Below are 16,665 nucleotides of genomic sequence, written 5' to 3'. Positions count from 1 at the left end.
TCTCTCTCTCTCTCTCTCTCTCTCTCTCTCTCTCTTCTTGTTCCTCTCTCACCCGTGACATGCTTCTTTTTGTAACAAGACACCAAACATAGACAGGACCCAACCTCACACGCCTTGAGGTTTCTGCTATGCAACTGAATCTGCTGCAGTGCTGTGTTGGGATGAGAGCGACGTTTAACGTCTCAATCACTGAGAGGGCAAATCTGATGGCGTGATGGGAAAAGCAGCACGCATGTCAGATTATTATCAGCAGATTCAATTGTTGTGACCTTGGTTGACCTAATGTTTTTGTTTTTATTAAGAGAAGATAAAAATTGGGTGACATTTTCCAAACCACTGAGTTTAGGCTCATAACATCACAACTTTAAAATAATGTCATGTAATAATGTCAATAGCAACAAAATCTCTAATGTGAACGCTGAAATTTAAGATTCAAGACCAATCCACGTATTTAATCTCACATACCAGCGGGGCAGAGAATACTGTGTGTATGGTTAAAAGCAGTTTTACAATGAAGTTGAGTTCTGAACTCAATATTCTTCATAAATCTAACGATAATCTGCCTTTACATGTTCATTTTAAACTGAGAGAGTTCAGAGATGTTAAGATATAATGATGAATAATCCACTTAAGTAGTTTATCTGCTTATGTTTGAGAAAGACTTAAGCACTATTACATTCAGCCACAAAAACAACGAAACAAAAAAACAATATGGGATTAAAAGTGAAGATAAAAGACAGCTTCGTAGCAGGTGGAGATGGGTAGAGGAGGGAGAACTCTGAGGGAGAGAGTTTGGAGATCCAGCTCTACAACAGTGTTGTGCTCTATACTCGGCATCAGGACCTGGTCCCCCACGACTACCCCCTGTCCTGCAAATGCCACTTTCTCAGCCCTGTGCACCTAAAAAGGATCAGAACTGCACTTTAGATACACAGAACTTGGCTTAATGGTTTTTTTTTTTATCAATACATCGGTTTCACACCTGTCCCCATTTCTGTGACTGCACACAGAATGATGTGGCCACAGTCTCCGAGTTGTTCCCACCAATCACAAGCAGCCTGTCAGTGGCGCCCAGGAAGTAAAGAGTGGGGAGGTCTGTGTCGGCTCTGGTCAGGGTGGGAAGCAGTTCAGACCAGGAGTCTAAAGAATACAGGAGCTCTGTTTGTCACACATCCCAATAGGCGAACTAGAAAACAACGCTCTGCTTTTCTGCCTTACCTCGACACGTGTTGTACTGCAGCAGCAGTTTCTCTCCGGTCCTCTGGATGCTCCCCAACACATAGAGACATTGTCCGAGGCTAGTGGCAAGGGGCACATCATGGGACAGGGACACGGTGAACTGGAAGTCAGTGAGTGGCAGTGAAGAGACAAACCTGAGGCAGAGATCACAGTCAAACCTAATACGCCAACACATACTTGAAGGATGCTTTTCTGAAAGGAAGACACCAGTGCCAAAACCCTCCCAGCTGAACGACACAGACCTCCATGTGTCCTCCCATGGGTCATAGCGTTCTACAGCTGTATACAGAGCTGTGCTGGAGTCTGGGCTCACCAGGGAGTCCAAGTACCAGCCTCCCACAGCATAAATGCAACCTTCACAGGCCACTGCACTGAAGTGCCTTCTGTGCTGTGGACGCAACAGATGGTGACAGGTTTCGTTAGTGTGATAGTTGTGACCGTGGAAGGCGAGGCAAGTTTTATTTTGGGTAACAGACTGGCCATCAGCTTGATTCACAAGCCAGAAGACTGCCTCACCTTAATGAGAGGCGCTGTGTCGGCCCACGTTTGAGTAAAGGGATTATACCTTAAGGAAGCCATCTTGAACTCCCAGCCTCTCTTCACAGGCTGCCGGTAGCCTCCTATTATGAACAGGTAGTTGTACAGGACCACTGTCGTGAAACACCACTTATCAGCCTTGAAGGGAAGCTCCGTAACCGGATTCCAATCTCCGCCGTCCTCCGAGTCTTTCAGGGCGAAGACGTGTCTGGCACGTTCCGTTTCTGGGTCGCTCCAGGAAGTCAGGTTCTCTTTCCTCAGGCTGCAGAGACGTCTGTCTCCTTGCATCCTCAGACCGATGACTTTGTCCTTGTCGGCATCGTTCAGAGACCTGAGAGAAAACATGCAGTCAACGGTGCTAAGAATTCATGCCATGTATACCGTAAGCATTGCATACTTGATGAGGTGAGGCAGCTCCAACAGGTTTCTACTCAGGTAGACGAACACAGTCTTCTTCAGCTCCACACAGCAGATCTCCTGAGCCAGACTCAGGTACGCACAACAGTTGGCTGGGCTGAGGTCATCTGCGAGGACTGAGAGGCACTTGGAGAGGAAGGCCTCAGCCAGCAGGTAGCTGCTGACCTCCAGAGGGAGAAAACGAGACACGGGATGTTGATTTTGGGGTGAATTATAGAGAGAGAGAGGTCGGATGGCGAGACATGGAGATATGAAGTCTGCATACCTGGATGTGTGTGCCCAACTCCTTCTGAGGGACTTTGAACTTATTATGGAAGGAGAACTCAAGGAGATTGTGAAAGACGGAGGAGGACACATGGTCCAGGTGGATGAGGCCCTCTGAGGTCTCTCTCATTCTGGACTGGGACAAGGCTCGGAAGTACTCGCTGCACACTGAGAGTCTTCCAAGGTCCACCTTCAAAGTGAATTATTAAACTAAAAGAATTCCTCGGCCTCCACTTAGTTTCTGATTGACCTGCATGTTTGGGAGAGGTTTTGTTTTTATACTTACGTGAAATGCACAGGTGCTGGTTTGGACTGTAACCATGGTTTCTTCCCCGTCTCCAGGGTGATATATGCGAAGCTCCTCATTGGTTTTCCACTCCTCTGAGTCTGCTTTACGTGATCCTGTATTTGTGCTACCGTGGGATGCAATCTGACGTTTGACTGCTGGAAAAGCTCCCAAAAGCCCTCTAAGAACATGTTTCAGCCAAAAGCATATCCACCCTAAAAGTCTCATAACATGTTGCCTGAGAGGATTCATCTCACATTATACCAGTTTTAATAACGCCTGTGCCATGTTATTTGATAAAACTACAAGGGTCTAAAAATGCAATGCTCACTCAACCAATGCTGCAATCACACATGCAGAACGGCCAGAGCTCCAAATAAGGGAACACAAGTCCCCTGAAGGTATACAAGCAGCGACTGCAATGGAAAAATAAGAGTACAGAACAATCCGTTTAGTCCACGTTTCCACTGGCTCGTCTCCCTTTTTCCAAATGCCGTTCTCACAGTCACGTGCTCCTCGACAGCCTGACCGTAGAACAGCTGAGAGCAAAGATTTAGACCACATGCCGAAAGAAACGGCTTGTTCAAGGAAATCGTGCAGCGCCCATGAGGCTACATCTTCAACTTCAGGACTTGTGTTGGTTCTGCTAGAGATCCGGTGGATTCAAAAGTTTCACTCGATCTTTGAGCAGCCTTGTTTCTTTCTGTGCGGTCTATTCTTGGTACATGAAGGCGGGACAACTGTCGACCCTCTGGAAGGAAACCTGGTCTCCTTCCCTCTGCTCTCAACGTCATCAAGGGCCAATCGTGTTACTGAGCAGTTATGATGACTGATGATGATTACGATAACTGTAATTATGTAAAAAATACAACTGTTAATAAATAACAACAACAATAATAAATAGTAAAATGTGAGAAAAAAACAGGAACACTGACACAGGTTCTAAGCTCATACATTTATTAGCTTTTAATAATAATACCAAAATAATACAGACATTATTTAACAGGATGAACTGGACGGATGTTTAAAAAAAAAAGAAAAAATCTAAAAAAAACAACAGCTATAGGTAGTTAATGAGTTATGTTTCTTCTCAGAAGTAAACTTAGGTAGCTATGTGTAAAACAAGAATATCATGATGTTAATTGAGGTTAGTAAACTCAGTCTTAATAAATAAAATAAAAATATCAGAATTGTAAAAAAGCTTCCAGTAAATATCAAAACCCCACTTGTAATTATACAGATTGAAATGTTTACATATTTTAAGTTATGATTCTTGGCAAAGACAAAACCTAAAATAAAAGCTGAATTAAACAGACAACAGTTAAACGTGCAGAAGAAATGTACAGTTAACAGATCCAATATTAGGGATTTAACTGCCTTCAGCAGTATTGTTGAGTACAGTGAGACGGATGAAATAGCCCTTGTGCAATAATTTGCTGAATGTGTGTAAGCTTTTAATTGATCATAACTGGACCATAAAAGAATAATCATGAATGCAGCAGAATGAACACCAGATGAAGGAAGTGTTGTAGAATGACTAAAAACTAAAGAAAATGCTGAATATTAATAGTTTAGTAAACCAAAATGACTATAAATCTAAAAACATTCATTCTCTGCCAACCAGGATAACAATAACCGACCATGCGATTGACTGAGCTTCTCAAGAGATGATCAGCGACATTCGATGCTATTGATGCTTCACCCAACATTGCTTGTCATAAGCAGAGCGCCATAGTACTGGAGCTTCAATAACATCACATTGTTGAAAAAAAAGAGACATTACATTCTGATCAACACGGTGCAACTCAGGAGAAGAGCTTTTTTTGCTTGGCGTAGGCATCAAACCGACACAGGGCATAGTCCTGCAAAACAATATGGTTTATTTCATAGGGCTTACTCAAATCATTGTGTGTTTTTTAAATAAATATATGAAGCTAATGTTTGCATACGACTGTAAAAGAAAAAACATTTACTTACCATGTATCCAAACTCAATCTTGGATATTTTTGCTTGAATGATGGACCAAAGTCCCCAGAGGAAATGTGATGCTAACGCATACCTGCAAATCAAGACAAAAACGATGGTGACATAAGAAACCAGGTGATATAACTTTAAAAGACAAACATGATGCTGTAAATGATTAAGAATGTCTTACCTGTTAGCCTCGAGTAGCATGTCCTCTTCAAGCTGCGTCTGGTTCAGGTTCATGGGAATGTCAGAGTATCTTCTCTGTTCTGCCAAATAACTTCTGATAAAAAGAAGCTGAAATAAAAAAGCAAAATTATTTGTGACACATTTAATACAAGCAGACAATAGATTTTTAGTGTGACGTAGTTAATCCTAGTGGTCCTCCAAAATGGAAAAAGTAGATCCATGTTCTGATTAATTTGATATCGCCCTCTCTAGAACTCAAGTTTTACCACACGATGGCGCTGTGTGATCAGAGCACTTGTCACATATATTCCCTTGGAAGTTTTCTGGGTCTGTGCTCCACATGACCAGTGATGGCTTTCACAAAAGGCCCAAACACGAATCACTAAAATCTTAGATTTCAAAATTAGCAATGCAAATTTAATGTTTCATCAAGAAATAGAAAATCTAGAACTTTTGAGTCTGCGTGTGAGTAACCATAGTGAAACCTGGTCCTGTAGTGGGAAGTACCACAGAGGTGCTTTTTGCCAGATGTTTATATTTCTGCCTGTGGACACATTTTGTCACAGAGATAACGGTCGCGTTGTCAAAGCCAAGGGGGCAAAGGGGACATTGCTTGAGTTAATAATGACAAAGGATTATTTGACCCATTCTGTTTAACTGTGTTTTATTAATTAAGAGCAAGGGTTTAAAAAAAAGGTAGATTGCCTTTTTAATAGCTGTACGGGGTTCAGACTAACCTGCTGTTCTCTGGTGGGATAGTTCTCCGGTATGGCTTTGTAGAAGGGCCACTGGTTATAAGTGTAGTCATACATCCACTCAACGAAATGGTTCCCAAAGTCAAAACCCCTACAAAACAGAACATATGTTATTTCCATTAATAAGAGCACAGTCTACCATTTCTAAACAAAAGCTATCAACACGGTTGATGTAAAACTCCTTTACCTATAATTGTAACTGCTATACTCAAAGTCAATCAGCATGAGTGTATCTGTTGAGTTGTGGTCCTTTTCGTGCAGCATCAGAACGTTACCTGCAGCGACAAAACGAGGAGGAGAGAAAACCAACATTATCAACATGTTCCGATTACTTCAGCTACGCTGAGGTTTAGACCAGTGTTTCTGTGATTAGTGTCTAAAATATAAGTCATGCAAGTATGTGCATATGTACAAACATATGCTATATTGAGAAGTTTTGTCTCATAAATACACCGAATGGCCAACATTATGTGCACGTGTCCAAAATCCACTTTTCTTGCCCCTTAGTTCCAATTATGCTAAATCACAAGGCCACAGCATACAATGATATATGATACATAGACTGTGCTTAAAACTTTGTGGCAACACTTTGACGAAGGCCCTTTTCCATTTCACCAATGTCTTCATGCACAAAGCCCCCAGTTTCCCAGTTAAGTGTGGGAGAACTTGACCACCTGTAAAGTGGACAACCTGTCAGAGGACTGGAGACTGTTACAGGAGCATCATACTGCACATGATTCTGGAATAAGATGTATTGGTCGTATACATCACAATCACACAAGGGTATGATGTTGGGTGGCAGGTTCTTTGAGTCCCATTCATTAAAAAACACTAAATCTCTGACTGCCACCTCCTCTACTTCAGAGGCTCATTTCCAATCACAGGGTGATGCATATGAATGTGCACCTTTCCTATTAATAACTACACCCCAGCCCGACTAATGTGATACGCTGCTCTCCGCAGCAGGGTGACAGCTAAACCAGAGCGTTGATCAATCAGACCAAATTAGATGTGTGAGGAAACGTAAGGATACATAAAAGAGCAGCGAGAGGACAGTTTAAGTTGTACCTTCCTGGACGTCATTGTGGCAGAACACCACTGGCGATGGAGTCGCTGCCAGCAACGCACTGGAGTGGAGACAAGCAAATGAACAGAGTTAAGTGAGGATGGAAAAAGTGTCCAAAATACAAGTGAAGATGTCCTAGAGCCAAGGACATCTGTACTTTATAACAGTGTAGTTACTACGGCCAGAGGCCAAGAGCAAAGTTACGACATGGAGGCAACGACACGCAGACACTCATGTTATCTACAACTCTCACTATTTGACTGCAGACTTTGCTTCAGTGTCAGAGTGTTACATCTCTACGAGATAACAAATGTGCTCATAGATTAACACCGACAATAAACAGTGGGCTGATTTTCTATTGGCTGCCGAGGTCAGACTGCCCCAAGGACTCTGCAGTGACGTTGTGGAGGCACTGGGACAAAGGTCAGACATTTAGACTATAAACAATTGTGTAGCAAGATTCATTATATTCTTCCTGTTCGTTGTTTCTTTATTAGTATAATGTATCCTCTAAATTTAATTTCTCAAGTATCAGTAGGGGTCTAACTGAGGCACATATGTCCAAGGTCATGTGTTGCGGTCTCGCTGATCCTACTAAGTGATATGTCATCTGTTATTGGTGTGAATGCTGGAATCAAGTTCTTCTAAATCTTTGTTATTATTCTTTTGACTGTTTTCATCCTATAACTCATTACATATTTAAACATCATTCAAACATCAAAATGTGCAGCTCAGTCAGGGCATGTGTGTTATTACTTTTCTCTTTCATACTTCTAATAAGATCAGAAATATTCAATGTTTTGCACAAGATATTTCTCATTCAAATGAATGGATGAAATTCATGCATTTGTGTCCCATTAACACCGTGTAAGATATGCAACTTTCTTTGAAGCTTAGTAAAAGTGCCTTTCACATCGGTGAGGACTGGATGGAACTCAGAGCTGGAGTTGGGGGAGCCATGTAATTTCCCACCATTTTGATCCTTTATACACTTTTAGTCAAAAACAAATCTAGTCGCGACGCAGACATACAACTATGTCATCTAACACACTCATACATTTAGCCATATTTTAGCCAGACATTTAGTCTGAGAGGGAAAGAGCGACTGCCCCATCGGCATCTATGTTAAATTCAGACTCTGAAAATCTGAAATGGAGCAAACCGTACCAGTTACGGTAAACCTTATCTCACTAAACAGGTGCCATCACCACGGTAACCTTTGATCATGGTAGAAAGAGACGGGTGATTGAGGTGAGCTTATTAGTGCAGTTTGACACACGCAGGCCCAATTCCAACATCCACACCAGCAGTGTTTATTCAACCCATCAAGTTGCTGCACTTCTGCAGACTGTGTCTGAACGGATTACCCACAATTCCTTGTGTTGTGATGTAAACAGGGTTACCCGGTGAAGCCCGTATGCCTTATTCAAACTTTCAAGGGCATCCATACAAAATAAAGCCCTTCCCAATTATTCAACTTTTCCATCTACCCTACCTGCCAAAGTTTTAAGGCTTCATGTATAAACAGTATACAGAATTTACCGTAGGCTCTTCAGCTCAGCAGGCAGGTCCAACTTCATCAGCTTCTTGTACTTCTTCACATGTGCCTCACGCACAAATTCAAGCTTCATCACTTGATCCAAGTATCTAAAAGGAAAAAAAACACATTTAAATATTAAAAAACACACAGTTCTAGTAAAAGAAAGAGTGATATCAAGGTGTCCTTACTTGTCAATGGTGGCGAAGAGCCACTTGGGCTCTTTGTTAAAGGGCATGCTCATTTCATGGAAACGTGCCACCTTGGTGGCAATCTCAGCTGATATGACTGGATCTGAAAGTTGATCTGTGCGCATGCGGGTATTCTGGGAAAACAGAGGAATACAGATGATACAAATGATTTCTCTGCACTAAAGAACTAGAGCCCTACCGATTTATAACCACTTTATATTCTCCACACACACACAAGATATGATTGATGCTATGGCTGAAGCAGGAGATACACACAGTGCGTGCGTGCAGTTAAGTGTGCATAATACCGGAAGGTACTGTTCCAAGCGTCCTTCGGGAAAGATGCCGTAAAGCTTTGGTCCTAGAGTTCGTTCGGCCAGGATGGCAAACATCACGCTCTCCGACACCAGGGAGTCCACGCCCTGCATCACAGCAAGACAGACAGTTAGAGTTGGTTAAAACGACACTGCTACAGCAGGGATAAGTTAACGTGTCCAGCCATACAACTTCATGGACAAAATGACTTGAAATAACCAACACACCAACCTGTAAGATGGCACCATAGATTCTGAGGAGCACCTGGCGAGGTTCCTCTTCCACACTGTGCACATGGTTGGGCAAACTGCACAGGTACAGCAGATTACTCAGCCCACCACTGCCAAACAAAAACACCAACATTACCACATTAGAGCAATGTTTACGTCACATATGTTGTCAGATAACACCAGTGCATCTTTCTTAGAATGGTTGTATGTTTAAAGCATTTCAACATCATTCAACTTCAGACCATACAAATACAGGTTCAGGGTCACAAACAAAACCATTCGCGTTTAAGAAACAAGTAACGTTAAATCCCTCTATGACTGTGGGAGGGACATGATTCTCAGCTGTGTTGTCTCTTTACCTGACGATGCTGATTTGAAATTCATCCTCTTTGATCGTCTTCCACGACTCTGACAGGAAGTCTCGGCACCAAGCAAACGCCCTCGCCCTGGTGTCCCGGTCGACCTCCTCGGTCCTCCCGTCTCTGAAAGCCTCCGCCTCAGAGTCGTCATCCCCTTCGGCCCCAAACAGGGGGCTCGGGGTCTTCAAGTGTCTCTCGTTAACTTTAAGCGTGCTTACCACGCGTGTCTTGCCCACATCTTCCGTCGTGACAGTGGGAATGCTGCTGAAAAGCTCCGGCCCCGCCTTGTCGGCTCCGTCCATGTCCTCTTTCTGGCAACCGTTGCCGCTGCTCACATTCCGGCTCGACTGCATCGTGAGTTTGCGGGCGAAGAGTAACGGGGGGCCGGTACGAAGTGCCGGTGTGAAACGGCACTTCGATGGCAAACGAACGTCACTGGTCAGGCTACGTAACCGGAAGAGCCAAACATAGTGGGGTGCTATGAACCGCATGGGGGTGGATTATAGCGACCATTAATCCACAATCACACGAACTGATTCCTTCCTCGGACGCGGAAAAAAATTGTGATTGGAAACCTGGCGTATTAAGCGTCCAATCAGAGTTCGCTTCCGCGTTCTTAGCCTCGAGCTCATTGGTCGTTGGTATGTGGCGGCTTTCTGCGTCAGCTTCCCGTGTGTAGAAGGTTTCTGGGAAATGAAGTGTTTATGTTCAACTACGTTGAATTACATGGGTAAATCTCAATCTAAAACATACTACATAATCTAAAACTAACGCAGGTTTATCTGGATTAAACAGAAAAAGTTTGATAAAACTAAACATGCTGCTTGTGGAATTGCCTTTATTATTGTGTTATAATGCCAATTAGTGCAAACCAAATTTTATTTTTTCAGTGAAGCTATTAGTTGTTAAGATATATATACCACAATTATCTAAAAATGTATAATGGACCAGATACATAAAAAATGTTTTCTCTTAATTAGTATGCTCCTATTATTCCATATTAGGACTATGTGTGCGGTACAGTTGTATTTGTGTACCAGTTTCCAATATTGGAGGACTTCTTGATGAAAAGCAGAAAACCAGAAATTCTACATCTGAGGATCTCAGGGTGCGGGAAGGGACATAAGGTAATAATAGGTAACTTAGATAGATAACTTTCATGGGGCCAGGCTTCTCAGGGTCCTCTAAGTAATCGATATAATATTAAATCAATTCTAAAAGCAACAGTTAGCCAGCGTAAGGAAGCAAGGATTGGTGTAATGTGGTCGTGTTTCCTGGCCTGAGTCAAGATCCTGGCTGCAGAGCTTTGGATAAACGTTGTAGTAATCAAAACGACTGAGGCATGAATGGTCTAATCCTTGAAATATTTGATGAAAGTTGATGATAGTTGATGAAAGCCGGTTTGAACTATTGATTTAACGTATTTGTCTAAGGTGAGGTCTTGTTCAAAAATAACAGCAAGAAAGTGTGAGCGACTGAATGGGAACGTGGACTGAGACTGTTGGAAATATGGATGTCAGCACATGACCTGATTCGTATTTCTGCTGCAGGAAAATCTGCTTGCGGATGTCATGAAGGCAATTCAGCAGGTAGACTGTTTTGATAATTGTTTGCAGGGTCACAGCTCAGATAGAACTTCACTTCTCCTCATATAATGATACTTAGTCTCTCAGAAGCCAACTATTAGGAATATTTATATTTTCTATATTATGTTACTTAAATAGGGGATAGGTTAATTGGTGACTCTAAATTGCCCGTAGGTGTGAATGTGAGCGTGAATGGTTGTTTGTCTCTACATGTCGGCCCTGTGATAGACTGGCGTCCTGTCCAGGCTGTACCCTGCCTTCGCCCAATGACAGCTGGGATCGGCTCCAGCCCCCCCGCGACCCTGAATACAGGATAAGCGGTAGAAAATGGATGGATGGATGGATGGATGTTACTTAAATATTAAAAAAGTATGCTTCTATAAGGACCATGTATGGGGTACACTTGTATTTGTATACCAGTTTACAATATTGGAGGACAGAAATTTTGCACGCTGAGGGTCTCAGGGTGCAGGAAGGGACATAAGGTAATAATAGGTTGGATAGATAACTTGGGGCAAGGCTTCTCAGGGCCCTCTAATTAATCAATATAATATTAAATAAATTCTAAAAGCAACAGGTAGCCAGTGTAAGGAAGCAAGGATAGTTATGCAGCGTCTCATTACAGAAGGCTGTTATGTAAAGAAACATTAAAAACATGTTGGTTTTATTAGTAGTAGTTGTAGAACTGGTGAAATAAACAACAACAAAAAAGTAGAATTATATACCTAAAAATACCCATAATCTCATTTGGAACACTTTGTTCCAGATGCAGCTCCGTCTGACATTGCCCTACAACACTGCACTTGCAAAGCTCATTTTTGGGTGTCTTTTTATCTACTTTCTACCAGTTGTTGGTCAGGCTTGTGGCTGTGGCTTCATTCAACTTTTAGGCCTATCTATAACAGCCACAGCGAACTTGTTTCATTCAAAAAGAAAAATAATTTAGGCGAGGCAAAAAAAATGCAATTTCCACTATGTTTGAGCTGCAGTAACTCAGTGTCAGTAACACTTAGAGTAAATCTGACACCTGCAGAAGAAAATTCAAAGGGTTATCTTCCAGGAATGCTCAGCTTTGTGCCTGTAGTCATAAGGGTTCAAAAACAGTAACCATTTTACTTTGGGTATGTCGTTTTCAGCCTTTTCTTCAAAAATAGGACGGCCTTGCAAGAGGTGTGGTCAAAAAGCTTTGGATAAAGATATTTTTTAACTTATACCAGAGGACAGGGAGTGGCAGTAATCAAATGAAAGTAATCAATATAATCTTAAAATCAATCGACATTCAGGCACCAAATGTTTCTTTATTCCCCTCCTATTATCAAAACGCAGGCTACTAGATCACAGATTAAATAATGTATGGTGAATGACATGATAAAACCAGACTAGATTATTCAGCAACTGCAAGATTTATTTGAAACTCAATCACTTTTCAGTAAGCATCTGTTACAGAGGTTAGATGATAATCCTGTCTGCATGTTTTTACTGAATTGGCATTCCTCCGTCAACGAAGATAACTTCCTTACTGCTAGCTACCACCGTCTCCATTCTGTTGCCCTTCTTGTCCGCAGCAACAATGTCTCTCCCTGTGTATGATAAATGGCAATGAATCAGTCGGCATTAGACTTCAGACATCATATCAGACATAATTTACTCTACTCCACTACTTAACAACTTTTTGCTAAAAATATGTTTCATTAAAAGCTTAATTGTTTCTGTGTAACACTTGAAAAGCCTGATCTATTTATCTGTATCCATTTCAGCTGGAAACAAAGGAAACAGACTTCAGATATATCATTACAAATAATACTGTGCTACTTACTCTTTCTGAAGCACCTAGGTTCACAATTATTTCCAAGAGAGGGATGGCACACTGCTGTGTCGCAGTGGATATACACCTGTTCAAAAACAAAAGTATTGTTTGAAATTATGTAGATAAGTGGTTATTAAAAATAATATACAAACAAAATCTTGCAAAATCTTATACCTTTTCCTGCAGAGGAGTCATAGCCCCTGGATCTGACGCCCCTCCCTTGGCTAAACCCTTGGCTGAACCCTTGGCTGAATTGCCAGATCCTTGAGCTACAAATGTGAACATCTTGAAAATAAACCGCCTGTGGTGGCTTGGGTAAGGGAGTCCCGATGAGGCATCCATGGGGACCAGGGCAGTCAGGTAGTTGTCATCACGGTACGGACAGCTATGGCAAGAAGTGTAGCATCAAGGAATATGTTAAAATGTCCTATTCCCGAGTCAAACCAACACTTACACTTACCCATCAATAAGTAAGTCCCACTGAGGAAGACTATTGGAATAGGGGGTAGTAGTTGCCCAGCATCTTCCAAGAGTCAAGACCAGGTTGGGATCAGTCCTCTCCAGGATTCGGATGTCAACGTACACAGGATCCCTGAGCGCCTTAACGATGGGGTAGTGGGACTCGTCGTAAAAGGAGTGGTAGGCCACATCCTCTGCTCAAGCAGAAAGATTGGTTAGTGACACAGTCGCTGCAAAATCAGACTAGCTGCACAAAATATCTCCTTTGTACTAACCTTCCACACAACCCTTGGCGAGACATATTCCATTGCCCAACCTCAGCTCCACGCGCAGTGGTCCAGGAGCTGCAACCGGTGGTGGCGGAGGAACCAGACCAACCTCAATGACCAGAGCCTCAATACTGGTGCCAATATATTTACACTGGCAAATCACACTGAGGCAAGAAATAAGGTCTATGTTAGTCAGTCTTGAAAAATACCACAATGAACTAACCCAAACCCATTGTAGGGACTTCAAGGTCAGTACTTTTACTTTAAGCCGTACCCCAGCAGTACTCATAGTAGCAATATTTTATGTTGTGACCACTCAGTGTTAAAGAAAGAAAGACATACTCAAAGTGGCTGTCCCTGGTGATGATTCCATAGGGTCCAACAGCAACTTCATATAAGGAGGTCATCCTGTTCTCATAGGTTATAAGCCCGGGCTCCTCCTACAGTAAGATTGGAAATAATTAAATCTACACTATCCAACAAAAAAAAGAAAAAAAGAACACAAATCAAGTTGAACAGTCAAATGAGTCACGACCCTTACCGTCACGACAGTGCCACAGGCAGTGGCAGGGAACTGGTAGACGGCGAAGGCAGAAGAGGTGGCAACAGGTTCGCAGTTTGGATCATTTCCAAGGAAAGCAACTGATTCCAGGTCAATGTTGGGCAGGGTGGCATCTCTGGCCACCACCAAGATGAATTGGGCGTCTTTGGTGCACTGAAGAGTCACTTAGAATAAACATTTCGAAAGAAAGACAGGTGTTCATGTTATATCCTCTTTGAACACATTGTTGTATAAAGATACAGAATAAATGAAGAATACTTACCATATTTGCCATAGAAGCACTGACGTCCATCGAAGCAGCAGTTTATAGCCTCACAATCTTTACCAGAGATGTCCGGAGCACCACACTGTATCTTCTGGTGGTCACTCACTTCACAAACATGAAACGGTTCTACCTGCTGGTTCTGCTGGTTCAGCTTGGCTTGCGTAGACTGCTGAGTAACGTACTTGGAACCCTGCTGCACCTGTGAGGTCTGATGCACCTGTGAGGTCTGTTGCACCTGTGGGGTCTGATACAGCGGTGAGGTCTGATGCACCTGTTGCCTATGAGAAACCTGTTGGGTCTGAGGCTTCTGAGACACCTGGGGCTTGGAATATTGAGCATCAGCCAGGCAGCCAAGCAGGGCAACTGCCAGAAGACAAGCGCAACTCAACTTCATTGCCATGGCTTCACAGCACAGTGATTCACAAAGAACACTAGGTGCTGTGAAACATTTGAGGCAAACAGTCCGACTTTTATAAGGTATTGACCATGTTGACCTGTTGATGACTCGCATCCTATTTGCTGCCCACAACTGCCAATCAAAAGCTCCAGTTAGGCTACTGGTTGATCTGTGGTGATGCACTGAAGAGATGAGAAGCAATGCCAAAAACAGGAAAGTCAGGGTACAAATTGTAGGAATGTCAGAAATATCACTTAAGGGGATACTACCAGTAAAAGCATTGTGCAAACATGACTATTTAGTGACTGGAGTCTAATTAATTTTTCCTACAGAGAGCTCACTGATTGTTATTGATCCAGAAAGGAAGAAATATCAGCTTGTTTGGACAATTTCAAAACAAGAACCTTCATTGGGTCTGTATGACCTACAATGTGCAGGTCATGCTGTATTTGTGGAGCAGGGCAGGACAAAACAAACACATCTTGTTATCTCTAGGCATATTTGACATTTTATTCAAATAAAGTGGTTCTAAGCAGATGGTCTGTGGGTACAGCACATCTTTCATTATTTAATAGCTTGACTGGATCCACATTGCACTTTTGAGAAAGACATTTATTCAGTATCACAAAGAATGTAGTTTTGACTAACCATGATATTAATCAAAGATACCTTTCATGCTTTTCAAGGTATCTTAATAATCCTTTATGGATGTTAAATTAGATTGGCGACATACACATTTGGACTTTGAATTTAATTTGAATTTAAATCATTCTTGTTTAATTTGGACAAGTTATATATTGAATTTGCAATTGCAATTTTTGAGTGTCTTCATTTTTAAAAAGACAATTGAAATATATTGATTGCAAGAAATTAAAGAAGAATTTGAAATGAGATATCAAAGATAGCTAGTTTTGTAAATTATGAAAGTTCCTGATACAACTAAGAGGTTAGGTCTCTTTTAATTGTTTAACATTAGAATAAACAAATTGAATTTCGTATAACTCTTAATTGTTTTGTTGAAAAAATAAAATAAAAAGATAGAACAGCAAACAAAATAAAAAACTTGGAGTTGTTAACATTTTCATTTCTCTATTTTTAGAGAAACATTAACATTATAGTTAAAGGGTTCTCCCTTAGAATGGGGCAGACAAATATTAGTGGACACTTGGGAATTTCAGATCGGTTGATTGATATAATTTGAGATAATAGTTGTATTTATGAAGGATTGCCAAATGGGTGCCAGAAATATAATTTCAGACATTAAAATCGCATTTTTGGCCTGTCCCCAGCCACTGACTCTACACTTTACCATGCAATATAATCATTCAAATCCTTCAGAAATCTTATATATCCCATCTCTGCTTTGCATGCATTTAATTCCAAAAAGTCTATAATAATTTAATTAAAATAAACATTTTAGTCGTGTCCCCAGGTTTTCACTCAGTCCTGTTAACCTGACACATGACAAAAATGTAACATTCCCCAGGTCACATGTTCAACAGGAAGTTGGATCATTTCAATCTTCTGAAGGCCATGGGAAGACCAAAAGCAACTTCTCTCATTTACTTTTCTGTATATTTAATAATATTTTAGCACTGACTGAGGGTGCCATTAATGGTGTACACTCCTGTTACCTAAATTATTTTTTAGATATTATTTGTTTATTTCAAAAATAGTGTTTTTTGGTCAACTACATTGTGCTCTGTGTCCACATGCTGTTAGCATAGATGCTATGTGGCTATTTTTTGTGAATTTGTCCACTGGGTTCTTCTATGTGCACACATCCTTCTGCAGTGTTTGTTCTGTTGCAAAAGACAGATTTGGAGATGCCCAAAGATGTGCCACCAGTTCCATCCACTATGAGATTGAGAAAAAAATCTGTGCTCAACTAGAAAGTGCCTCTTAGAAAAGGTCAGGAAAGTTTGTTTCCATGAAGTTGGTTGTAGGAAGTTGACTTACATATCTTAAGC

General features: G+C 41.5%; 3 protein-coding genes across 3 annotated transcripts; all 3 read right to left on the bottom strand.

The window, feature by feature from the left end:
• Positions 1 to 496: 496 nt before the first annotated feature.
• Positions 497 to 3,512, bottom strand: LOC311018901 (kelch repeat and BTB domain-containing protein 13). Its single transcript, XM_084018009.1, has 8 exons — positions 2,744 to 3,512; positions 2,459 to 2,647; positions 2,174 to 2,358; positions 1,756 to 2,107; positions 1,482 to 1,627; positions 1,219 to 1,373; positions 983 to 1,140; positions 497 to 900 (listed from the first exon to the last, which is right to left on the bottom strand). The coding sequence occupies exons 1-8, from the start codon at positions 2,993 to 2,995 to the stop codon at positions 718 to 720; spliced, it is 1,620 nt and encodes a 539-aa protein (XP_083874135.1). The 5' UTR covers positions 2,996 to 3,512; the 3' UTR covers positions 497 to 717.
• A 263-nt stretch (positions 3,513 to 3,775) lies between these two features.
• chkb (choline kinase beta) lies at positions 3,776 to 9,855 on the bottom strand. The gene is made up of 11 exons (XM_084018377.1): positions 9,351 to 9,855; positions 8,993 to 9,101; positions 8,755 to 8,868; positions 8,447 to 8,580; positions 8,261 to 8,365; positions 6,721 to 6,779; positions 5,840 to 5,927; positions 5,635 to 5,743; positions 4,899 to 5,005; positions 4,721 to 4,802; positions 3,776 to 4,605 (listed from the first exon to the last, which is right to left on the bottom strand). Exons 1-11 carry the CDS (start codon positions 9,839 to 9,841, stop codon positions 4,549 to 4,551), a joined length of 1,455 nt encoding a protein of 484 aa, XP_083874503.1. The 5' UTR covers positions 9,842 to 9,855; the 3' UTR covers positions 3,776 to 4,548.
• Positions 9,856 to 12,412: 2,557 nt separating this feature from the next.
• Positions 12,413 to 14,698, bottom strand: LOC311018862 (zona pellucida sperm-binding protein 4-like; the record flags this gene model as incomplete). Its single annotated transcript, XM_084017929.1, has 8 exons — positions 12,413 to 12,516; positions 12,753 to 12,828; positions 12,918 to 13,128; positions 13,204 to 13,396; positions 13,478 to 13,635; positions 13,814 to 13,911; positions 14,013 to 14,197; positions 14,296 to 14,698. 8 exons carry the CDS (start codon positions 14,696 to 14,698, stop codon positions 12,413 to 12,415), a joined length of 1,428 nt encoding a protein of 475 aa, XP_083874055.1.
• Positions 14,699 to 16,665: the final 1,967 nt, after the last annotated feature.

This window comes from Eutrigla gurnardus (genome assembly GCF_963514095.1).
Source record: "Eutrigla gurnardus genome assembly, chromosome: 9".
Classification (NCBI taxonomy): domain Eukaryota; kingdom Metazoa; phylum Chordata; class Actinopteri; order Perciformes; family Triglidae; genus Eutrigla; species Eutrigla gurnardus.
This window is presented reverse-complemented; position numbering and strand designations above follow the sequence as displayed.

Bases quoted from the DNA above. Each gene is read 5' to 3' on its own strand.
- LOC311018901 (XM_084018009.1), bottom strand. From the start codon at position 2,995: ATGAATCCTCTCAGGCAACATGTTATGAGACTTTTAGGGTGGATATGC. The intron at 2,108-2,173 runs GTATGCAATGCT...GTTTTCTCTCAG, and splicing joins GAGCTGCCTCACCTCATCAA to GTCTCTGAACGATGCCGACA. The intron at 1,628-1,755 runs GTGAGGCAGTCT...TTGCGTCCACAG, and splicing joins ACACAGCGCCTCTCATTAAG to CACAGAAGGCACTTCAGTGC.
- chkb (XM_084018377.1), bottom strand. From the start codon at position 9,841: ATGCGGTTCATAGCACCCCACTATGTTTGGCTCTTCCGGTTACGTAGC. The intron at 8,869-8,992 runs GTTGGTGTGTTG...GCTGTGATGCAG, and splicing joins TCTATGGTGCCATCTTACAG to GGCGTGGACTCCCTGGTGTC. The intron at 6,780-8,260 runs GTAAATTCTGTA...TCTCCACTCCAG, and splicing joins GCTGAGCTGAAGAGCCTACG to TGCGTTGCTGGCAGCGACTC.